Here is a 25542-nt window from a genome sequence, read left to right on the forward strand (position 1 = left end):
TTCTCAAGGAAGAAACTAACCATCTAAATCACGCACTGCTAGCAAACGGCTACTCCAAGAATGAAATCAGAAGGGCCATTGAACCAAACAAAAATCAGAAAACTCAAGAAAAACAGTCTCCCATAGGAAAGGTATTCTTGCCATTTATTAAAGGAGTCACTGATAGGATGGAGAAACTTTTGAAAAAACATAACCTACAAACAGTGTTTAAACCCACCAAGAAAATACAACAAATGCTACGATCAGCAAAAGACAAAAGAGACCCCCTCACCTCTGCAGGAGTATATCGTATACCTTGCAGCTGTGGAGAAGTTTACATCGGGACCACAAAACGCAGCATACAAACAAGGATAAAAGAACATGAAAGATACTGCAGACTTGGCCAACCTGAGAAATCAGCAGTGGCTGAACATGGACTGACACAAACAGGACACAGGGTCTTATTCCAAGACACTGAAAGACTGGACAATTCTACCAACTATTTTGTCAGATTGCACAGAGAAGCCATTGAAATTCATAAACATCAGCACAACTTTAACAGAAAAGAGGAGAGTTTAAGAATGAATAAGGCTTGGCTTCCTGCCCTGAAAAACCTCCAGACAAAGACAACATTCAACAATAGCCATATAGATTAGTTTTGGATTACACACATTAACAGATCACTTCAGGATACAATGGTTCCATATTAACATACCATACCCTCATTAGCACATTATCTTGATACTTACAGGACAATACTTTTGCAGGACAATACTCAGCTCAAACCCAACCCCTTTCTGACTATATATTACTCTTCCTACACCCTTGACACTGAGAGACACTGTCCTTCAGTGTTACTACTCTGAAGATGCCTGCCACAGTTGCTGGCGAAACGTCAGGAAAGAAAATTCCAAGACCACGGTTACACAGCCCGGATAACCTACAAGAACCAATGAACTCTGACCGTGAAAGCCTTCGACAATATTTTGTAGATGACTCCAATAAATAGATACAAGCTGAATCAGTTTCAGTCCAGTACAAGATGGCTGGGTGGTAAACCCAAAACACTGGGTCGCACTTCCATGGTGCAAAGAAATGCCACTTCTGGTAAAATACTGTGATTAGCAAAATGACTGTTTAACAGGCTGTGCTTAAGACTGGCCCATGTCATAAGGCCAGAGCTACTGAACCATGTAGATTAATTTGGTTTGCTATGTAATCTGAAATAGTACACTCCATTCTACCACCTCAACACTCCCACTTAATTTTGTTACATGCTTAAATCCAGTCCACTAGAAATTGGTAACTCCATGCTTCTGGAATAGTAATGCAAGTCAAGACAGATTTGGATAATTAACTGATTCTGCAATACCTTAAGAAACCCCAAACAGTACTGAAGAACTGCCTTACATATCTTCTTTGAAAATGCTTCCAGGGAGACTGCCCAATTTACCTCCAGTGTGGCGTAGTGGTTAAGAGCGGTGGTTTGGAGTGGTGGACTCTAATCTTGAGAACCGGCTTTGATTCCCCGCTCCTCCACATGAGCGGCGGACGCTAATCTGGTGAACCCGGTCGGTTTCCCCACTCCTCCACATGAAGCCAGCTGGGTGACCTTGGGCTAGTAACACTCTCTCAGCCCCACCTACTTCACAGGGGAAGGGAAGGAGATTATAAGTCAGTTTGATTCTTCCTTAAGTGGTAGAGAAAGTCGGCATATAAAAACCAACTCTTCCACTGTTAAACAACTTAAGCCAGTTATGTAGAGCTGGGAAAACAATTCCCTTCTCCCATGAAACACAGGGCAGGGGGTCCTCAACCTAGTTGAGCCTGTGGGCACTTCTAGAATTTTGAGAAACGGGAGTAGGCACCACAACAATGGCTGGAAGGGAGGGAGGCACAAGCATCGGGAGATGCCAAGCCAAGAATCCTTCTGTGACAGGGTATTTGAAATGGGTATTCTAAGCAGACCCAAAGGTCCTGCCTCTTGGGGGTCTTCTGAACCATTTATTGTTCCAGTGAGGTGGAAGCCAGGATGGGTGTTTGGAGAAGCAAGGAACTACACAGGTGGGCACCATGGTGGGGACAACTAGATTAGGAGGACGAACCCTTATTTAGGGAAGGGCTTGGTATATTCCACATACCTTTTAAAGCAGTAGATTTACAAAAATTGTCCTTTTAGAATAACATGATTTCAGATTTATTAATACAGCATAAGCCTGTAAAAACATGTGCCATTTATACAAAAGGTAAAAAAAATTACAACAGTTCAACCAAAAAGCATTCATTAAAATTTCCAAATAATTTATAATAGACTAAAATTGACCAAATTATGATTTAATCTAATTGCAATTGCCCAACGTTAGGGGTCGAACTTTATATGCTATTGCACAAAATTTGGCTACCTGTTTTGCCATCTGGGCATTCCCTTTCCAGCGGAGACTCTTAATTCTCCCTTCATATGAGCTGACTGATTTGGCTGAGCAGGGGAATGATTAGCTTACGAGCTTCCTCGTAGGAGGACCTGAGCAAAACATGCTCTGTAGACTCCAATTCCCCCGACTACACCCATTCTGCTATTGGAAGCTTCTTAAATCTGCCTTGTAAAATCACCGAAGGTAAGGAGGAGCATCTCGCTACTGTGAAAGCTCCCCTTTGCTTGTTCAGCTCTATGAATGATAGATCTATTCAAGCACTAGCAGAATGGCTATTTCTGACAGGAGCCAAAAAAGCTGGAGAATCCGTAAGCTCCATCTGACGATGGCATAACATGGCAACAGGCAGATATGTGGAGGATGCACTTGGGAGGTTTGCCCAAAATATGCATAGCTAGTCCTGAAGCAAGGCCCTTCCAGTTATACTACTAATAACGCTACTTCAAATTCACCATCTCTGTTACCCCCCCACCTTTAGATGTGCATGACCCCATGACCTCTCTCTAAACCCAGAGGAAGGCAAAAAACCTCCAGGATGCCTGGGCCAATCTGGGCTGGAGGAAAATTCTTTCCAGACCCCAAAGTGGTGATCAGCATTACCCTGGACATATAAAAAAGCCCCCAAGAGCATAGCACTCACTCATCCCTTACGGTTCTCTTCTCATAATCTGCCTAAATTCATAGTGAGTCATAGAATCAGCACTGGTGTCAGATAGCCATCTAGCCTCTGCTTTAAAACTTCCAAAGAAAGAGAGCCCACCATCTCCTGCGGAAGCCTGTTCAACGAAGGAACTGCTCTTGTCAGGAAGTTTAACTGAAAACTAATTTCAACCTGTTGGTTCTGGTCCTATCTGGGGCAACAAAACTCCACTCCATTCTGTTTGACAGCCCTTCAAATACTTGAAGATGGCTATTATAATCACCTCTCAATCACCTCCTCTCCAGGCTAAACCTACTGGGCTGGTGCTAAACCTTGCTGTGGGGCTTTGTGATTCACGGTCCTGTTCCCTTTTACTAGATAGGCTACCTAAAGGGATTGCCTGATTTTTCAGCTTAACTCAGGGAACCATGGAGATTAGGTTGTGCTTCATGACACTCTCTCTGACACTATACAGTTGCATCTTCAAGGCACGTGGGTACCCCCACTCCTGCCTCTGCGGCTTGCCAGCTTGATATCTCTGGCTGTTACTGGCCTTCTGACAGCCAGATAACAAAGCTTTTTGCTGTAATAAGATTTTCTAGTGCTTAAAGTCTCATGGTCCTCTCCATGAGTGTCCCAATGTCTTCAGCCTTCTGCCATGACTTCTGCGGTCCCACTTCTCCCTTCCAGCTAGTGGACATTTTCTTTTATGTGCAAATACGGCAGCATTCCCCAATCCAGGTGGTCTGACTTTGGGATCTTTCTCAGAAACTGATCCTTCAAGCAGCTCCAGGGTAGCCAGTTCTAATTTAGTTGCTGTTGTACAAGAGAGACTATAAAGCCTCTGTTGATGGGGAACAGATCAGGGTATTTTGATGCCTTACTGTGCAGCCCAAGTTTCTAAGGTCGAGGCAAAAACCAAGAGCAAATTATATTTTAATTGGTTTATTAATGAAAAGAGCTCCATTTCACAAGTTACATTTGAAGATCAAGCTTCCTTAAAAAGCAAGGAAAAACAGACAGGTTGGCTGGTGTTGCTGTTATTGAATCCTCTTGCAACATCCCCTCTCTTTTCTCCCCATCCTAAATGGCCTGTTTGGGGGTTAATAAGCAATATCCTTCCAGGTTTATTTGTGTTCCAAACATTAAATGTATTTCATACATTCTTGAAAATCACAATACAAAAAAACCCACTCCATTAAATGGTTTCTCTGGCTCTGACCATCAAACTGTGGAAGAAAGCTATATCAGTTAGTTTTAATGAGGGGAAACAGCAATAATATGCACACATTTTCTAATCAAAAATAGGAGAAACCAGTGTCCCAATAGCTTGTGGGAGGTGACAGCCATTTTACTTGAACTTTCCAAGAACCAGGAGAAGACACGTTCGAAGTTATTTTACAAATAAACATGAACTATATTGATCAGTTCGGCACCTCTAGCATCCAACTGAGAAACAAGTGTGTTTGGGGTTAGGGTTTAGTGGTGCAATATGACCAGTACAAAGTTAAAAAAAAAAGAGGCTAAGAAAAATATCACCCAGGCAGGTGTGGTATGGGAGAGTTTACTCTTCAAACATCCACCTGGGCCCTCTGCTTCTTCTCCTTCAGTTTTGCCTTGCTGCCTTCTCCGCCGTGCAGCCCGCTGTTTCCATTCTGCGACTGAGCAAATCGTGCCACAGTAGAAACCCCGTCCACAAATTTAGTTTTGTAAAGCACGTTGGCGTTGTTGAACATGCCATCCTTCAGCGATACCACAATGAACTAGGGATAGAGAAAGGAGGATTTAAGAACAAGATGTGCAAAGCCTGCGTTCCCAACTGCCCTTCATTTCCAGAAGCGAAGGTATCAGGTGAAGGAAGGAAGGTACAAGTTTGCCTGCCACAGATCTGTTATGTTATCTGTTCAGTAAAATGGAATAATTCTTTATCAAATTGTGCCAGTTTGAGGCAGATTTTTTTCTAAAGTAACAGCAAAACAATTTAACAAGTAATACACTATCTTGCCATTCAGATTAGAAAACCAACTGACTAAAAATGTTTTCATTTTTTTGTCACTGCCACAAGAAAGCGTTACATGAATTTAACCAAAAAGGACAACAGATTTTTCTCATGTTCTGAGAAGTTGGTTTTTATAGGCTGGTTTTCTCTGCCTTTTAAGGAGAATCAAACCAGCTTATAATCACCTTCCCTTCCTCTCCCCACAACAGACACCTTGTGAGGTTGGTGAGGCTGAGAAAGCTTGACGAGAACTGTGAGTAGCCCACTCCTCCACATGAAGCCAGCTGGGTGACCTTGGGCAAGTTACAGCTCTGTTAGAGCTCTCTCAGCCCCACCTACCTCACAGGGTGTCTGTTGTGGGGAGGGGAAGGTGATTGTAAGCCGGTTTGATTCTTTTTTAAGTGGTAGAGAGTGGCATATAAAAACCAACTCTTCTTCTTCTACATTACTACTACTTTATCAATTGAGTAATTGAGGCACAGTGCACATGCTTGGGAAGATGGCTTAGCCAGAACATGATCCAGGCCATGCTGGATCAGACCAAGGCCCATCAAGTCCAGCAGTCTGTTCACACAGTGGCCAACCAGGTGCCTCTAGGAACCCCATAAACAAGACGACTGCAGCAGCACTATCCTGCCTGTGTTCCACAGCACCTAATATAATAGCTAGGAGGGAAGGCAGCATGGTACAGCCCGATTTCGTCAGATCTCGGAAGCTAAGCAGGGTCAGCCCTGGTTAGTATTTGGATGGGAGACCACCAAGGAATACCAGGGTTGCTATGCAGAGGAAGGCACTGGCAAACCACCTCTGTTGGTCTCTTGCCATGAAAACCCCATAAGGGGTTGCCATAAGTCGGCTGCGACTTGACAGCACTTTACACACACACATTATAATAGCTAGGACTGGAACACTTTCACAATTTAGAAGTACTTGCGGCAGGAGATACCCCCTGTGGAATGTAACCACCGCTATCAGCCATCTCTTACCTGGGAATGTCTGAAGTGAGTACGAAGCATCTGCCCAATATTCTGGGTATGGGAGAGATCGAGTGCAGCATCCACCTCATCTAAAATGTAAATTGGAGCAGGTTTGAAGAGAAGCATGGCCAAGATCAGAGACAAAGCCACCAGAGATCTGAAAAAAAAGGAAATCTTAGATGTGACCAGGTGACTCAAGTTTGTTGCCTAGATAGAAAAAAATATTTTTGTCATTTCCTCCAAGCACAGTTTGTTAAAAAAACCACCCACCACTTTGTAGAGATTGTTTAAATGACTAAATTGGACCTTATTGGTTTTTACAAATTTGAGTATAGATACCCTCAAAACTGATAGTTCATTTTGATAAGAACAGCTCCAGGCAGAAACTGGGAATTCGTATTGTACGAAGAACATTGTGTAGAGAGGGTTATTGCACCATATGGACTGAATGGTTGACGAATATGAAATTTAAAAGTTTATTTTTTTCTCCCTTTATGTTACACTCAAGACTTCTTGGAGCACAGGTATCATGGTTTGGGTGATGGATGGATTTTGTTTCTACATGAGGGCACGCTGCTATTCACATTCTCTCAGTAATCCTAGTAATAGCAGCTGATCCAGAGGTGTGCAAGACTCAAAGCTGTTTGCCTAAAGCCGGGGTCCCCAACCCTTTTAAGCCTTTGGACTTCTGACACAGAGGCGGAGCCAACCACAAGGTGTCAGGGAGCAAGGTGACGCATACCCCCGTAGCAGGTCTTCAACATTTCAGGCAGAAGCTCTGTTTAACAGAATGCATCTTAACATTAATGTGGTACTTAGAAGTACATTTTTGCATACACACAAAATAAGTATGCATTCTGTTAAAACACCCTTATCTGGTACAATCTACCTTCATTTTTCAGTCCTGTAATACACTTATGAAAAAAAAAAACACCCCCCACCCAAACAAACAAAACAAAAGGAAAAAAGTTTCTTCTTCTGGCTATCACTTTATGTGAGCCCTTCTCTCATTAGACCAGCCAATTTTAACATGCACGTAGTTGAAACAACAGTGTGGGAGGGCTGGCGAGAGCTCCTTGGACATGCGAACAGTATGCAGCCAATCACGGCAGCAACTGTGACTATTAGTCCTGCAATAATTATGCTGATCTTCTTTAGTAATGAGATGTCATATTTTGTTCCAACAACACTTAATTGGGTCTAATAAAATATAGTTGCCAGTACCATGGTGATAATTATGAAAACATTCTTCACTGGTTCAATCCAGGAATCTACTATTTGTTTAAGTTCAACTTTGCGGTTTGATTCTGCTACTTCACAGCTGTAGTTTCCTGGAGTCGCCTCATTCCTTGATAGTGAAGCAACACCAATGGACAGCTTCGGCAGACACACAAATTTCGCAGACTGAAAAGTGCTGTTTTTGTGAGTTTTCATTGGTTGTTCAAATCCACCAAAAGCAAAAAATTAATGTCCATCTAATTTCCACTTAACAAACATTGCTAGAGTATTGTTTTGTTGTAGGTGAGTTATTATGCAAGGTATGACGCCAAACTGAATTATATCTGTCTATTAGAAGACTTGGGAACTTTTGAAAAAGCAACTGGGCAGAATTGGCACCCAACGTGCCTAGCAGCACCCACCAGACTCTCAGTTCCCACATGTCTAAGCCAGGGGTTGGGGAGCCACTCTCCCCTGCACTGAGTCTTGCACACCGAAGGACGGCAGGGTGGGGACAGAGGGGCTGGAGCGGGGAACTGGAGCCGCCCAGCCTGCAGCCTGACAAACTTCCACATGAAGCTTCCTTATACTGAATCAGACCCTGGGTTCATCGAAGTCAGAATTGTCTACTCAGACAGGCAGCGGCTCTCCAGGGTCTCAGGCAGAGGTCTTTCACATCACCTACTTGCCTAGTCCATTTAACTGGAGATGCCAGGGATTGAACCTGGGACCTTCTGCATGCCAAGCAGAGGCTCTACCACTGAGCCACGGCCCCTCCCCTTCCGCCGCTTGGTACCACTATTCAAAAAAATTGAATAGGTCAACACTGACTTTACTATGGAACAATGTTTACTAAAAAGAGAAGCTTCCTGTGCACTTCAGGATAAAAGAGAAAGATAATTAAGGAATAGTGTGAGAAGAAAATGTCTAACCTATGCTGTTGAGCAATTCCCCCCCTCCCCGAGATTCACCTTTGCCCCCCACTTAGTTCAGTTAAGTTTTCCTTCCAGGTGTTCCCCAAGGCAACTCTGAATTCCAGACCATCTAGGACAGTTTGCCCTTCAGGAGGGGACAACATAGCATTGGCCCCTGGCAGAAGCGTTGAGAAAATTGAGCCAAAGTCTTTGTTTACCTAGAAAAAGCAAAACACAAACCCATCATGTTTCTAGATCGTTAACAGTGCTTATAAACAGTACATTTTGCCTGAAACGAGAGTCAGAACATTTAGAACGTTCATTGCAAGACCATTTACAAAAATGTATTTTTATTTTGCAGCTCTTTTAGTGTCTAATGAGGAGCCCCGTGGCGCAGAGCGTTAAGCTGCAGTACAGCAGTCCAAGCTCTGCTCTCGACCTGAGTTCAATCCCGACGGAAGTCGGTTTCAGGTAGCCAGCTCAAGGTTGACTCAGCCTTCCATCCTTCCAAGGTCGGTAAAATGAGGACCCAGCTTGCTGGGGGTAAAGGGAAGATGACTGGGGAAGGCACTGGCAAACCACCCCGTAAACAAAGTCTGCCTAGTAAACGTCAGGATGTGACGTCACCCCTCTGTGCTTGCACAGAGGACCTTTACCTTTTTAGTGTCTAATACAGCATTTGTCCATGCTGGGTAGGGAATCAGATACAATAGTATATCCTTGGTTAATGAATCATAACAGGCTGATACAATGAAATGCTCTCAGAATGAGACTGACAGCCACATGCTGGAGGGAAGGGGACCTACCTTTTGCCAGGCAATGTTTAAAGTTTCATTTTTCTTTTGGTCAAGTTCTGCAATAGTCGCTAGGATTTTAGACTTGTCATTCTCAACAATTCTTTTCTTCTTCATTAAGTCATTGTACTAAAACAAGAAGACATTTTCAGCAAACATTTTCAAATGATCTGGCAAAAGACAAATTCAACTTTAGTGTTAGAGCTTGCGGTTTAGCTTTTTTTTTTAAAAAAAAGTGCCCAGTTCTTCAAATTCATTTGGTGGAGTGCCGGTATGAACCAACACTGCAGTGGTTTTAATGTGAGGCTGATTCTTTGGAATTGTAGAATCCATTTGAGATAAAAACTCTGAAACTGGCAATAGGGCCTGTCTTTTGTTAGTTGACCAACTGTGATGCAACACAAAACTCATCACAATCTCTCTCTTACTGCTATAAATTTAGCTACTGTGATATCACATGAGTAGGCATTCCAGCACCAACAGGCAAACATCACTGGAGACCAAATAATTTAAATTTCTCATCTATAAGGAATGTATAGTAACATCCCTTCCTTAATGGCATTAGACCATGAGATTTGAAGTGACACCATGAATGGTTTCAGGACAGGCAAACAGAAGTACTTCTCTACTCAATAAGTAATTAAATTCATGGCTGGAGGATGTAGTAATGGACACGAACAGACAGATTTAGAAGGGGATTAGACAAATTGATGAAAGATAGGTTTGTCTGTGACTACCAGCCATGGTAACTAAAGGGAACCATCATCTTCAGAGGCAATAAACCTCTGTAGCACTAGGAGGCAACATCAGGCTTTGGTCTCTGTACCCTGCTGGGCAACTAGTTGGTCACTATTTGAAAAAGGATGTCAGACTAGATGGACCACTGGCCTGACCCAGCAGGATCTCTCTCATGTTCTCATGGCTTAGAGTCAAGTAGATTTCACAGCCTTTCGCAGAAAAACACAGGCACCCGCTGCTTATATAGGCATCTAAAGCAAACCAGTGGGCAGAACATCTATGACATGCGGCCTGGATGTTAACACACAAAATCTGCTGCTCCCATGTCAAAGCAGGACAACGTAATATGGCACGATAGGATAAACTGTGACAGGAGAAGACTGGCCTCTGCGCTACTTACTCGTTCCTCAGCCTCGGAAAGCATGTTCATCGCTCTCATGTTCACATTCCTGCCCAGCTTCTCTTTCTTTTCCTGCAGCTTCTGCAGCCTTTGACCAGCTTCTTTTGGATTGTTTGTTTTGAAATCATAAGCGGTGTTCGGCTGGCCAAAAAGGTGCTTCTCTGCAGCTATCCATTCGTAGTCTTTAAGCATTTTGGCTACCTGTTAACACACACATGAAGAAACCAGTGGAGACCGTCTACTAAAGCATCCCCTGTACACTGGGGAAAATATCCTGCAAGCGTTTAACGTGGCTGCTAACCAAGCACGCCACAAGGGGGTTGAAAAGTAGCTTGCAGATTAAGCCGTCTGGTGTGATGCATCCACATGCTCCTCCGGGCACCAAATCTGCCGAAATCTAGGCAGCGGCATCATCCCAACAGTGGCAGTACAGGAATTCCCTGACGTGTCCCTGTGATACAGCTGGGCAAGTGTGGGAGAAGCTTAGAAGCATCAATAGCGAGAGAAGCGCGCTTCCAATTTTTTATCCAGCCAGAGAAAACACTTCACCAAGTTACTGGGGCGGGAGGGAAAGAAAGTAGAGAAAATACCAGTAGCATAAAATCAAGTCTGATCCCCCATTTTACAGTAGGTTAGGCTACTGTGTTGCATTTTTAAAAAAATATGAAATGGAAAAGTTTATCTTTGCAGATGACTGATCCGTAGACTGAAATATGGGGAACTTCTCTATGGGATCCTTCATTTACTAACAGAATCACAAAGGCTTTAAGTTATAATACATTAAGGGACTGCAATGGAGAATGTGAGATAGAAAGGAGAGAAACATTGTGTGTCTTTGGGCTGTCTTATATCCCTTAAAATGCAGCTCTGTTCATGCATTTTATTTTCGATTCTAACCTACTGGCACGCTATAATATGAAACACCTGGTCTCTGTCGATGCCTCCCTAATCTCATCAAACAGTGCAGAAAGCCCCCTCCCATCAGGCTTCAGCTGCTTGAGATCAAAGGGCTTGAGCATACCTAACGCGCTGAACTGTGGCCAGCAGAGCAGAGGTGCTGCCTAACTTTTTCCCAGCCACGCCTGGGCCTGCCCAAGCAAGCTCTCACTCCTGCCCAACTGCTTTGCAAATGTGCCAGCTACAAGGGTGGAACCTCTGTTAACTCAAACTGGCAGAATGAATTCTTGCTTTGAGCGTGCCTGGAAAAGCAGCATACAACTTCACACATTTTTTTAAAAAATGATGGAGATATAAGCTGATGTAGCAGGTCATGGGAAGAGTGAGTTTTTAAACCCACATAAAATATCAGGAGTAGAAATCTTGACCACAGATGCAAACGTACCTTTGCAGAAGCATCAGAAGCCTCCCGCTTGTGCTTACTGATGTTATGTTCCAGTTCTTTGATCTTAAGATGCAACTCATTATTCTGTTCTTTGTATTTTATGGCTTCTGCAGACTTGGCTCTGATTGCTTTATCCTGGGCCATTACCACCGCCTTTTGCTCAGCCAGCTCCTCTTGAGCCTTCTTCACACACTCCTGAACAGGCAGCAAGACAATAATCTCCTTCGGATCACCTCTGCAGGAGGGCGGGGTAAGGGACATGGCACATGCAAAGAAGCTATAGAACGGGGCGCAGTGACTGGCAGATCCTTGGGGAAAGCCCAGAAGCCACCACACGGTGCGGGGAAGGGCCTCCTCTGGTTTATACTGCTTAATAGTCACAATGGTTTAAAGGGAACATCTGTGCTCAAAGTCAGCAGGTCACTGAGTACCAGTTGCTGAGGAGAGAACAGTGAAGGGTGGGTGTTGCCTTCAAGCCCTGCATATAGGCTCCCCAGAGGCATCTGCGGGGTCACCAGGGCACTCTCACACACAATGGACAATCCACTTGCAAGGCACTTCAACAATCGTTTGCAAACGGATTCTGCCGTGTCACACTGAGTGCCTCTCCGGTTAATTTGGGTTGAGAGGACTCACCTTGTTCTTTGCCACCTCAACCGATATTGCCTCAATCTGCTCCTGGAAGGATTTAATAGCTTTGTTCACGGCATCAATCTGTTGCTTATAAGAGGCTTGTTCTCGTTTCAGCTCTTCAAGTTCCAACACCAGTGCTTCAACCTCCTGAAGAAAAAGAGCGTTTTACGCACACATATTAAAGGACTGGACTTGTTTTTGATCAAGCAGACTGGGTCTCCCTCTTGGAATCGGTGAGAACAGAGTTTTCTTCCTCCATGGAAGCACGGCTACGTCAACATTCCTATGTCTACTTATCAAAATCTCCTTTCCCCTTGTTACAGCTGTGGTTTTCTCCACTCTGGTCCTCCCCCTTGTTTCCCTATGCAACATTTCATATATAATGCACTATTTTTAGGCCTGGATTGGCATCTCTAAAGGAAACAAATTGTGTGTGTGTGTGGGGGGGGAAATCCCCTCCCCCATGTAACTATTTTCTGCCGAGCTTTTTCCACACCATTGTACCCTTTCACTTTTTAAAATTTAATTTAAAATTTAAAATTAAATTTTAGAGTTAACGTACTCAAGAAACCTGTACATGTTTAAATAAAAAGGAAAAAAAGTTTTAAGAAACCCATGAGTGTTGTGATAGAATCTTTGCTCATTCAAGAGGATTCTGGGGCTTTAAGACATGCGAATGCACATGTTCGTGTTCTTAGTTCATGTGCCAGTGGGTTCTGTTGTGCCTCTCCATAGCCCCACATAAGCTGAGCACAAGTCCTAGAATACACACAATATTCCTATGCAGGGGAAGTGTTGGGGTTTTTCAGAGAAGCATTTTTGATCTCATCAGCTATGAACTCTGGGATACGTTTCTAAGGAAACTCAAGATTTCCCTAAGCATGCTTTGCAAACTATGACTTTATAACAATACCAGAATATCCACTGTTGTCTTAAATGACAAAACTGAAAGCACAAACCACGTGCAAAGTTTCATGTTCCTGTGCTCAGGGCAGTGGGGAAGTCTAGTTCAGACAACACCCCAAGCCACCTTCGTCTGTTTGTGAACATTCAGTGACTGACAACTCCCTTGCAAAATATATATATATATTAAAATTCTGTTAACAATACAAGGTAACAGCAACGGGAAACACCAGCAGTGTGATGTTGCAGAGATATAGCTGGATTAGAATGTGCAAATCCACTGAGCTTGGTTGTGAAATCCGTTAGGTGGAGACCATCCTCTGCCTAGCCTCACAATAGCTTTGTGAGGGAACACAAAACTCTGAGTTCCTTCAAGGGAAGATTCAGTCAACCAAACTTGTGTTGCAGTGGTTAGAAAAGAACTGGAAGGCCCAGGAGCAAATCCCCACCATGCCACAAAAGTCACCTGGTGAACTTCGGCCCGTTACTCGCTCAGCCTAAACTACCTCACAGGGCTATTGAGGATAAAATGGGGAACAGCATGGGACTGAATAGACAACCATGCATGCCACTGTGAAATCTTTTGAGGAACGATGGGAGACGACACTAAATAATGAACATACCGCTTTTCAATGCTGCTTAATGGCTTTGTTGCATTAGCATTAAAGAGTTTTACCTGCTCCTTTCCTTTCATCTTTTTGCTAGAACTATCAGCCTTTTTCTTGGCATCATCCAGCTTCCGTTGGGCATCTTTCAGCTCCTTCTCCCGTTCTGCTTCTGCATTCTTCATCTTGTCTTCGAGCACTCTTAGTTTCTCTTCTGCTTTTTTCTGAACCTCTTTGGTTGTCTTTAAAGACTCCTCACTTTCCTCTGAAGAAGAAGACAGTGTTGATTCAAGGCTTTCATGCAGAAGGGACTTATAGCAATAATGCATTAAGAGAGAGGGAGACGGGGACACACGCACATTTGAAAGTTTTTGTTTCTGAAAACCTGGAAAGTAAAACCCCTAGTTTGTTTATTTAGGCATTTTATCCTGCTGTTCTTCCCAAGGAGGACCATAAAATGACTTACAAAGTACCAAAAATACAATTTAAATGAACAGAACCACCCTCAAGAACACAGAAGCCACATCCCGGTGTGATCCTGGCTCCAGAAAGGTCACAGGCTGCAAGCCTCTAGGCTCCTGTAACTGGAAGGATGTAGAAGCTCAGTGCAGAACTTAAGCAATTGGCTTAAAATCATTCCCCAAGTTCCTCTCCCTTGCTTAACTGTGGTGTCTCAAAGCATCACAATTAAAAAAAAAGTAAGCTTGCTCTTTATATGGTAGGACCACTAATGTTTTCAACTCTTTTTCCAAAGATCAGAGTTTTGCTAGCCAGGTCCAGCAGTTGTGCAAACCTTGAGGGACCAGGTGGAACATTTACAGGAGTTACTAAGCACAACTGAGCAGCAGCCAAGCTGGAAGGGGGCAGCCCACATCCTTACTGGTAGGCATTGCTTGCTGGCAGCTGGGGTTGCACTGCAGAAATGTGCCGCTGTTGAACATCCAGCAGGGCCCAGCATGAGTGGATGATGCCATCATCCTGCACTAAAAGCTCTTGGGCACTTAGCAATTGGGTGCCTACACTGTAATTCTGGCTGCTGCTGTCCCGACGCTTGCTGGCTCCCTCTCCCCATTTGGTTGCTGTTTAGCAATAATGTTCATGTAGTGGCTTTAGCTCCCCACAAATGTGCTACCGACTGCATATGTCATTGGTCTCAACCCATGAGTCAGGCGGGTTGTGAATAGCATTGCCAGCTTGGCTACCACAAATAGTGGGAATTTTCAGGGGCAGAACCCTTGAAAAACCAAGTTGTGATGTCATTTCCTATGAAAACCCAGAAATGACATCATGACCACAATGCGATGCTTCGAATTTCTATGATAAAGACCATAGAGGTTTAGGGCATTCCTTGAGCATTGTGAAGTGGCCACGCCATCACTTCCAGGTTTTTGCAGGAAGTGATGTTGCAGTGTGCACAACGCTATTCCCTCTCTCATTTCCCTCCCACTGCTTGGAGGAAAGTGTGTGTGTGGGGGCCCTGTGAAAGCAGGAGAATGCCCACCAAAACCAGGTAAATGGCAACCCTAGTTGTGAGCCTCTACAGAGCTGCCATTTTGTTAGTTGTTTTTTTAGATCTTCCAGCAGCTAAAACAGGAGGATTTTCCTTTAGCGGGTCAATAAATATTAGACTGAAACCCATCTTTTGACCATTGAAGAAACTGATAAACAAAATGATCAAATTCAAGCTGCCAGGTTACCAGAATTACAACTATTAACATGTTGTTTCCTCCCTCCTAAGGGCACTGAGAGGAAAAAAAACCTGGTTTGCTGACTCCCGCCCAAGATGACAGCCTGGACAGACAAGGCAGGCCACGGTTTCTTCTCACCAATGGTTCTTTTCAGAGCGTCCAGCTCCTCCTGCTGCTTGTGGTAGGCACTTTGCTGCAGCTTGGTTTGCAGCAGCTCAGCCTCTTCAGATTTCATCTCCCACTGCTGCTTCAGACGATGGTACCTTAACAGAGGCAGTCATTAAGAACAAAGATTTCAACTTATCAGCGAAGGCTTAAAAAAAAAAAGAATTGGATCTTAGTAGTAGTTTCTAATCAACATTATCATACTGGGAGGAAAAAACCCAAGTGTTGTTTTGATTACCTAAACATTTTCTTAACAATTCAGTTGGCGGTGCAAGTTCTGCAATTGTGTTGACTAGTGCAGAAAAAGCATTACTACAGAAAGCTTCCAGAAGGGGGGAAAAAACCCTGAGGGAGCTTGTGCGTCATGGTTTGTTTGAGCTGCTTGAGCTATTTATTTAGTACATTTCTATTCCACCCTTCCTGCAAGAGGCCCATGGGTGGCATCCATCATTCTACCCTTCTCTATTTTATCCTCATAGTCACCCTGTGAGGTAGGTGAGACAGGCCCAACCCAGCAAGCTTCCATGGCAGAGTGGGGGACTCAAGCCCGGGTCTCCCAGATCCTAATCTGATTCTAGTCACCACACCAAGCTCCCTCTCTAGAAGGAAGATGGCATGTAGTATCTGTATTCTGCTTCTTCTCCCTGGAAAGGACTTAGAAGAGAAGCTCTTTATACTTCTCTGTCCCAAGAGAACCGGGGTCAGGGCTTACTTCTCAGCCGTCTCCTTCAGAGCAGACAGTTCCTGTCCTATCAACTGCAGCTCCGCCTCCTTTGCTTCCAGCTGCTCTCGCACGCCTTTCACTTCCTGGAGCCTGCACAAAACCGATGCAGACTGCGATCGCGCACCTGGCTCAGAGTGGAAAAAGAGACTGGAATACTTGCTTGAATGGAGGGGCCAGTTCCCCTGTGTGAGACCAATATGGTTATTCCAAAAAGAAAAGCCCATTTTTGGGCCAAACTAGATACAATGGTGGATGGTATCTGTTATCATACGTGGAGCAAAGAGCTCCAGAAGAATAATTTATGACAGGAGAACAGTACAGTTAGGATACTAACCCCACCCCTCAATGTACCCCCCCCCCCCCGATCTGATTCTCCCACCCTAAGGAGCTGCTGTCAGCATTAAACCAGCAACCCCTCAAAGAAGAACCAGTTACAGGTCTTCTACTGTCTAGACCATCTATCAGTATAGCTAAAACACTCACTTAGTTTCATACTATAAAAGTATAGTATAATGCAGATGAGGTTACCTCCAGTCAGTGTGCCCTGAGGATCAAAAGTGTCTCCCCCAAGAGTGACGGTTTTGGTCATTATCTTTTTGTCAAAGGTGACTTTCTTGGCATTGTCCATGTTATCACAAACCAGGGTGCCCCCAAAAACATACTCCATCGCCTTTTGCACTTCAGATTCATATCCCACCAGAGAAAGAGCCAGATGGACATTGTCCTCCCCAACCTAGTGTTCAAGAGAAAAAGCACTGACACTGTACAATGAGATAAGATGGGGGAAAGAGCCTGCCTCAAGAGTTCACTCCAAACCAATGGATACAATACAATTCAATTGAAAAACCTTTATTGGCATAACAAGTCGTTCGAAGGATACAATACGAATACTGGCACACAGAACTGGCAGCAGATCAGACCAACTATCCAATGACCTCCCACCAACTCACTGCTGAGATGGGGACCATGAAGTCCAGGAGATGGGCAAAATTACCTACACCCAGCTCAGGGTAACTGTGCTTAAACACACACCCAGAGACTGTAACATAGGCTTTTAAAGACTATGGTTAAACAGGAAAAAGGCGTATTACAGAAAATAGAAACGTAAAAAAAAATATGTGTGTGTGTGTGTGTGTGTAAAGTGCCATCAAGTCGCAGCCAACTTATGGCGACCCCTTTTGGGGTTTTCATGGCAAGAGACTAACAGAGGTGGTTTGCCAGGGCCTTCCTCTGCAAAAAATATATGGTAAGAAAATTTGTTATACATGCCATGCATGAGAAAAGAACAAGAGTCCAGCAGCACCTTAAAGACTAACAAAATTTCTGGCAGGGTATGAGCTTTCGTGAGTCTCAGCTCACTTCTTCAGATACTTCAGGTATCTATCTACCTCAGGTATCTATCTGCTACAGATTGACTAACACGGCTACCCATCACGATCTATGCCATGCATAAAACAGCCTGACATAATCAGACTGTAGAAATTACTGAGGGGGTTTTGTGGTTAGGGCCTTACCATGTTTTTGGCCACTTTGACAGCTTCTTTCCCAACACACCTTGCTGAAATTTTGTTCAATGGAATGATGGTATATCGACGCTTCAGCTCACCCTTTTCTAGGAGCTTTTTGCCAGTAACCTAATACAAGGTTAAAAATATCCACATTTGAGTGCCAAACCATTTAGTTTATGCCTTCTGATAAATGAAAGGCTTAAAATCAGTCAAACTTTTTAAAGGGTTACATTAACCAACACCTGTGTTATGTAGTGACCTGTATGGATGCTATGAACTAGCTTACCTATGCACCTGGGATCTCACTAATAATGGTTGTGCTCATGAAAAATACATTATCGACATACAACATTCTTGGGCATACATCTAAAACTGAAACTCATGAATGGGACATGCCCACAGGGACGTACACTCATGACGGACCTGGTTAGCTGCAACTCCCTGTTGAGTCAGTGGCAAACGCAGGCTTAAAGGTAAAGGTCCCCTGCCTTGAAAGCCCCTTGCTGTGAAAGGTAAAGGTAGTCCCCTGTGCAAGCACCAGGTCATTCCTGACCCATGGAGTGACGTCACATCCCGACGTTTACTAGGCAGACTTTGTTTACGGGGTGGTTTGCCAGTGCCTTCCCCAGTCATCTTCCCTTTACCCCCAGCAAACTGGGTACCCATTTTACCGATCTCGGAAGGATGGAAGGCTAAGTCAACCTTGAGCCGGCTACCTGAGCCAACTTCCATTGGGATTGAACTCAGGTCGTGAGCAGAGCTTGGACTGCAGTACTGCAGCTTTCCACTCTGTGCCATGGGGCTCTTAAAACGCGGGCTTACTGGCAGATAATCGGTGGAAAGTTCACAGGAGACTGGATACTTTCCATTTAGTTAAATATATGAGAAACATACCTCAGTGTCCACTACAACATTGTAGAGTCGACCCCCAGCAACCACTTCTAGCGCTGTTGCTGTGGAGGCCTCTTTCACAGTAATCAGAGATGCAACAAGCCCTTTCACATGACCAGAGTCCCAGTTTTTTTCTGGATCCCTTAAAAACAAATGTATACCTGTTAGCAATTCACAGAAGTCCCTGTGAGGCGTAGGAGGCTTGTGAAAAGAAGTGCATATGCCATTAAGAGAACTATGGAATAGCTATTTCCTAAAGCATCAATATACAAGACAGACTCTAGATGCCCCATTAGTCCCACAACTTCCCAACTGTGAGGTAAGGGAACCACCACACTCTTTATGCCCCAAAACATTCATTTTTCACCACCTATTCCAAGGGCCAGGATGACATTAAGTAGGAGAAAAGAAATACTAATCACTTGAAGAATCCCTTTTAGATAGGGTTGCCAGGTCCCTCTTCACCACCAGCGGAAGGTTTTTGGGGCGGGGTTTGGGGAGGGACTTCAATACTATAGAGTCCAATTGCCAAAGCGGCCATTTTCTCCAGGGAAACTGATCTAGATTGGCTGGAGATCAGTTGTAATAGCGGGAGATCTCCAGCTAGTACCTGGAAGTTGGCAACCCTTTTAGGGGTTACTTGAAGACCTGAGACAGATCTCACCAGGGTTAATCCTCTCAAACCTTGTTTATAGTCACAGGAAAAGATCCAAAAACACACTTGAGTGAGGGATTGAGAATGTGGATTAGATTCGTCAATGAATTGGCCTCTTTTGTCTAAAGTATCTTGTCAAATGAGTAATTTTTAAACTAGAACAGGGATCATACATTAAATATCAGACTGCTCAATTTCTTTTCTCCTCCGCTTCAGTGGTTTTTTTTTTTAAAGGCAGGCAGTTCTGAGTTCTACCTGTATTCAAAGCGTAAATTGGGGAATCTGGCCATTAAAGCCTCATAGGACTCTCTCAGCTGGTTCACCACACGAGACAGGTCCCTTTGTTTTTGGAGAAGGTTCTCTTCTTTTTTGTCTAGAGCAGCCAAACAAAAACAATTCACTCAGCATCTGTTTACAAGGTTCACCATGAGGTTTTTAGAAGGAAATGCTCAATATTACATTGGCTAGAACGTATAAACTGGTAGCAACTTTTATTTAAGCACCACAGGACATGAATCAGACTAGGACCCAATTTAGATGTGATATGACCCTTGGATAAGAGCACTTGCCTGTGTAAGCATTCCACATGGCTCCTGTGATGTTTCAATTTGTGCGTGCTGGCCCACACGTGGCAATAAGGTTGCATCTGTGGCTAATGTTATCTTTGCTAATCACTAGGGTGGAATTGTTTTCTATTTCTTCTCAGACACACAGCTCTGGGTAGACAAAACCAAACCCCTGCCTGTGAAAAGCCCCCATATATTTTTGTAGTGACTCCTTTTCAACAGCCTTCTATCACGGCAAAGTACACATTTCTTAGGATCACAAGTTTTTTGCTCGCTCTTGGTACCTCCCCCTTCCCAGTCTTCAAACTGTCATAACATTCAGTTGATGAAACAAACCTTCGTAGTTGAGCTTCTTCATTTCATGCTCTAGTTTCTCTTTCTGCTTTTTGACAGCTTCAAATGCGTCCTGATCTTTCTTGTAGCCAGCGTCCATCTTTTTCACTTCAGCCTGTTTGGTCTTCAGCTCTTGCTGGGCATGTTTCAACTTCATGTGAGCCTGCAAAGGAAGTCCATGACAGGGCATTGTGCTAGGGTGACAGAGTCCCTACAGACTACATCAACACCACCTCCCCTTGCTCCTGAGTAGCCCAGGAGACACAACTGGGAGATGTTAACCCCCTTATTGCAACTCTACAAAAAGCTCATAGCACAATAAACGTTCTCCTTTAAGACAGGGTCCCCCAAGATTGCACCTGCCAGTGCTTCCCTTAGCACCCACCAAGCTTTTCAGAAAGTGTGTATTGCTATTGTAACACATGACTTGTTAATGGCTGCCCTCATTCAAATGAAAGGGTTTTCCACTGGAGAGAACTTGGGTTTTCCGAAGTCATTGTGTGGTTTGATTTGTCCTTCAGGATTTTCTTCTTCCCAGGAGGTGTGAGGAAGTGGGAATTCCATTTGGCTCTACCTCCTGTGGCAGCTATTTTGAGTCTGACTCCACCCTCTGTGGCAGCCACTTTGGGGTGGTGCTCACCATGGCCTCTCAAAATTCCAAAGGCTCTAAAAGGTTGGGGACCCCGGCTTTAAGGTGTCCTAAGAAAATCTGTACCTGTTTAGCTTCAGTTTCTGCTTTGCTTATCTGGTTTTTACAAGCCATCATCTGTCCAGCGAGAGTAGCATCCTCCCCATCTTCGCTGCTGGACAGACCAGCAGACACAGCTCTGAAGTGTTTCTCTGCAGCAGCCGAAGCCGCAATGTCTGAATTGTTGGCCTCCTGAAGAGAACTCAGGGCATCAGTTATCTTCTTTACTTCTTTTTCTTTTGCCACCAAAACTTTAGAATCCTGAAACAAAAGAGCTCATGTAATGAAGCCATCTGTTTAAGAGAATATAATTTAAAATAATTTTAATAGCAATCAAAACACACAAAAAGACATAACAATTTCTGGGAATCAGAAACCACAGCAACAACCCTATCACAGAGAAGGCAAACAAAAGCCAACTAGCCGTCTCGCGAACTCTAGACCAGAACCGGCAGCATGCACTGCCCAGTTTTAACCATCACTGGGATGCCTTCCAGACCAGCTTTGTGGGCCAAAGTGGGCAGCGTGCTTCTCAAACAGCGAGCTCCAATGCTTCATAGCAGAACCACTTTCAAAACAGAGGGGCTTTCAAAATCAGCCTGTGAAATGGCACGGAGAGTTGACTGTTCAAAGAAAAATAAATCCAAAATCCCAGTGGGTATGCGCAACTGTACTTGAAGTATCTCTTTTTAAAGGTAACTCTAATTGACTTTGATGGAAACTATTTCTTAAATATGCATGTGTAGGATTCCAGCCTTAACAATATCACCATAAAGAGCAGGCAGTGGTCCAAATCTCTAAATCCTGTATAATTACATTTCCCTCATTTTCACAAAGGAATTTCAGAGTTATTTCAAATTTTTGTCTATGAAACTCCACCTCTGAGAATGAATATTTCAGCTGGTGCTGAATGCAAAAATCACAGAATTTTAAGCTACACTGAAATTCCCAGTTTCCATAGGTAAGTAAGAGATATAATAAAGTACTGTATATGTATCTGAGCAGGGCTGAAGCATACTACACTTTTTAGCACATGCAAAGACAGCAAAAGAAACATGCTTGCACAGTCAGCTGGGTCTACCACTTGGAATCCAGTGGCATGAAGCAGTATTACTCATCCGCTCTAAGCAGTTTCTTTCACACCACAAAACAGAATTGGAGTTTGCAGTTCAGCAGATACACATGTACAGTACATGTAGCATACATAGCCAGTAACATATTTTTTCCTGTGTATTTCATATACATGCAGCAGGAAAACATGGTTTGTCTTTCTTGCCACAGCAATCAGTATGAATTTCCCTCACAATTATGCAGATGTGGATACATGTGGTGTAACTCAACATATCTGCAACGTAGGCAGCCCCGATTTCTTTAACAAGTCCTGCTTGGTTTTCTTTGTTGGTGTTTAAAATGCTATCAGATAGCTGTAGAAAAGTAGCATTTACTGTGTTGCATATTTCAAATATATTGAAGAATAAGCATGTCTGCAGTGCATACTAGTGTACAAAATGAAGCACAGGTTGTAACTGAAACAGTTACTCTAGAACTCTTACCTCTTCCATGTTTTTAACCAGATCTTTATGCGCTTTTTCTTCTTTTTTCAGGTTTTCTTTTTTGATATCCAGAGTGCTTTGCACTTTGGTATCCGTTCTCTGAACTTCTGTAAGAGCATCTTCCAGTGAACGAAGCACACCACCAAATTCCTACAAATATTTTTAAAGCTAAAGTCAAACGTTATTTTTTTAAAATTGAGATGTCTATCACATCTCAGCTGCCACAAACATTACTGCCAGAAAGTGAAGAACTTGACCTTCTCCCCCTGGGAAAGAGCCCCCCCCCCACAAATGCCCCAAGAAAAAGCAATACAGAAAAATCTCTCATGATGCAAAGTTTAGAGCCATTGGGGCAGCATCAGCAGCAAATAAACCAGTCCTTTCCCTTCATCCTCTTCCCTATTTGCATGTTTCAAAACAATAAGACACCATTTCACAAAATGCTTCAAATTTCAAACATTCCTCTCAGCAGATGGGCTTCTTGCTAGCATGTGTATTTTCTGTTTTAGATAGAGGTACTATCTGAATATTTTGTGAATAAGTTATTTTGTACTGTTTGTTTTTCTGAAATGTTCATTTGCAAATGCAACCATGTAACTTGAAAGTCCAAAGGAGTCTTACTTAAGAATTTTTTTTAATTAAAAGAACAGCATTTTAAATTTAAATAGTTGAGGAAAACACAAGATACTTAACTTTTCAGAGGAAAAGATCTTTTCTAATGTAAACACAAATATTTAAGTCTGACAAAGGGAATGTAAAAAAATCCACACATTTTATGACTGTCTTATATATTATTGGGATGATTACTTTTAGAAGATTGCCAGTTGGTCAAATATTTTCAAATGTTTATAACATTGTGCTTTAAGATATATTTGAAGCAGCATTGTGATGCTCAATTTCGGGGGGGAACTATTTCAGGCCACTCTGTATTAAGTGGTGCCTTATGTCAAATTAGCCTTGCCTCAAACCCAACTGTCCATCTTAATTCTTTGTCAACTCCAAGTACCCTGGGTCCCTTAAACACAGAGCCCAAGGATTGAACACACACACACAAACTCTGCTGCTAAGCTGCTGCTAAAGAGTTGCTCGGTTAGCCATCAAATACTTGTTTCATATCAACTGCAGTCCTATCTGATGAACGGAAGTATTTCTCAAATTATAAAGGAACAAAATATTAAGTATTGCCTGTTGAGCGCATAAAAACCAGACAAAAAATTATTATTACTTTTATTGGCATTAAAAAAAAAGTTTAAATGTTATTACTTGGTCCCTTTTCTTTTCCATTTCGGCTATTTCTTTGCTGAGTTCCTTCACCGCCTTCTCATTCTCAGCTATTTCCTCTTTACATTTTGCAATGGTGACTTCCATTTCCTTCAGCACATCGGCAGAATGGGCCTTGGTTTCTTCGGCTAACACAAACTGATATGCAACGTACAAACGGCTCAGGTGCTCTGTCTCTCGCATGACCTTCTGGTATTCCAAGTAAGAGGATCGTTCCTGAAGAGAATAACCAATACACATCAGCCATCGTTTGTTGACAGGACAAACCAAAGCAAAACAAAGAGGGGGAAATGGCCAGCGATACTCAAATGATGTCAATCGGCTAGATTTGAGTCCAGTAGCACCAGGGACCCTATTCCAGGCTGGTGCCCCTCTGGCTGCGGCTGCAGGCTCCTCCACTTGTCCCTGACATGCTACCCCCCCCAGCTGAGTCCTGGCCACACCTGGCCTCTGTGGGGACCTGTGGGGGTATTTGGGGTGATCTGACTCACCACCGAAAAGTCTGGTCCTGGTGGCAGGAACCCCAGAGTGGGGACTCTGCACCGGCTTTGGGCAGTCTCTAAGGTGCTACTGGACTCGGTCTGCAGTAGAACAGCTGGATACAAAAGCTACCCTCTGGAACAAACTATGTTGATGTATTTCGTAAGGACCTTCAGATTACTGGCCACCAATAATGGCTAGGTAAGCATTTGAACTGTTGCCTGTGTGTACACACACTCAGAAAGAGTGATTCATTTTAAGGACAGGACCTCCTTAATCTCACACTCGATCATCCAGCAACTGATTTCCATCTAGGCACCTGCATGCAGTTCTGTCCCTTATGGAGCTGTTCCGTGTCATGCTCTTCATGTAGAGGCAAGCATAGAACTCTTGCCATGTGTCAAGGATATTAATAAGGTTTAACAAATATATATATGTGTGTGTGTGTGTGTGTGTGTTAACACAGGCCTTGACAAACATTCGACTCTAGGAGCCAGCCCAAAAGTTTAAGAGTCAGCCTTTCAGGGTTTTGTATTTCTAATCCTAGGTACAGCAATGAAATTTCTTGGCAAGCTGGCGCTTGTCAAGCCTCATGTTATCATAACGAATGTCAAAACTTAATCTTATCAAAATGACAGACCTTCTCAATAACTTAGAACTTCTGCTAACACACCTTCAAGTTGAAGGGGAGAGAGGAGACCAAAACTATTTCAATTCAAATAAGAAATACCTCTTTCAGTTTCTGTAAGGTGGGTGTGATTTCTTCCTCCAGAATCTGTTAACAAAGATCAGAGTGTACTTGGTTTGGATTTCACAAGTTCGTTCTTCATATTATAAACAAGTAGGCAGCAATTCAGCTTAATGATAAAAGAGTAAGACATTTTTTCAAGATGCCAGTCAGTTCAAAGCAGGAAAGGGTCACAAAGCATCTCTTGTTCCTCTTTAAGAGGAATAGCGGCCTTTAAAGTCAAGCCCCACTTTAAGACGCTTTAGCAGCCATTTCATCCCTGCTAATTCAGTCCACAATGCAAGGGGTCACTATTGCAAACACTGAATACCGTGCAAATTTCTTTGAGCTTTGCTTCTTTTTTCTCTATGGTTTTCTGAGCAGCTATTTTCTTGCACTCATACATCCTTGTCCCAGCTGCTTCTTCAATCATAGACAAAATCTAGTGGGGGGAAAACATATTGCAACTTCAGGCGAGATCATGGGCAACCTTCAAAAAGTTATAGATGCATACAAATGAAAAGGAACTTTACCTCTGGAGGTTTCATATTGAGAACTTTGGTAATCCGTCCCTACCAATAGAAAGGCAAAATAATCACCTAATGATATCAGGTACGTTTAACTTTTTTCTTACATGGTGAAATCAACGTATGCAGTAGATGTTATTTACGTTCTAAAAGCTATGTCTGAGAACCACCAATTTAATCCT

The 25542-nt window shown here is 43.3% G+C and overlaps 1 protein-coding gene across 1 annotated transcript in view; it reads right to left on the reverse strand.

Moving 5' to 3' along the window:
- Window positions 1-4622: 4622 nt before the first annotated feature.
- The window catches only part of SMC2 (structural maintenance of chromosomes 2), a 180977-nt gene continuing 160057 nt past the window's right edge, over window positions 4623-25542 (reverse strand). Inside the window, exons 5-25 of the mRNA XM_056848058.1 lie at window positions 25367-25405; window positions 25165-25275; window positions 24837-24881; window positions 23609-23842; window positions 22346-22495; window positions 20820-21053; window positions 20108-20267; window positions 19461-19578; window positions 18554-18692; window positions 17666-17785; window positions 16680-16884; window positions 16140-16275; window positions 15401-15525; window positions 13646-13839; window positions 12070-12213; window positions 11434-11628; window positions 10092-10292; window positions 8966-9082; window positions 8217-8377; window positions 6037-6184; window positions 4623-4814 (exon numbers count right to left, since the gene is read on the reverse strand). Of these exons, the coding sequence (XP_056704036.1) occupies window positions 4623-4814; window positions 6037-6184; window positions 8217-8377; window positions 8966-9082; window positions 10092-10292; window positions 11434-11628; window positions 12070-12213; window positions 13646-13839; window positions 15401-15525; window positions 16140-16275; window positions 16680-16884; window positions 17666-17785; window positions 18554-18692; window positions 19461-19578; window positions 20108-20267; window positions 20820-21053; window positions 22346-22495; window positions 23609-23842; window positions 24837-24881; window positions 25165-25275; window positions 25367-25405 (3168 nt within the window). The remainder of the gene's footprint in view (window positions 4815-6036; window positions 6185-8216; window positions 8378-8965; window positions 9083-10091; window positions 10293-11433; window positions 11629-12069; window positions 12214-13645; window positions 13840-15400; window positions 15526-16139; window positions 16276-16679; window positions 16885-17665; window positions 17786-18553; window positions 18693-19460; window positions 19579-20107; window positions 20268-20819; window positions 21054-22345; window positions 22496-23608; window positions 23843-24836; window positions 24882-25164; window positions 25276-25366; window positions 25406-25542) is intronic.

This window comes from Euleptes europaea, chromosome 4, assembly GCF_029931775.1.
Source record: "Euleptes europaea isolate rEulEur1 chromosome 4, rEulEur1.hap1, whole genome shotgun sequence".
Lineage (NCBI taxonomy): Eukaryota > Metazoa > Chordata > Lepidosauria > Squamata > Sphaerodactylidae > Euleptes > Euleptes europaea.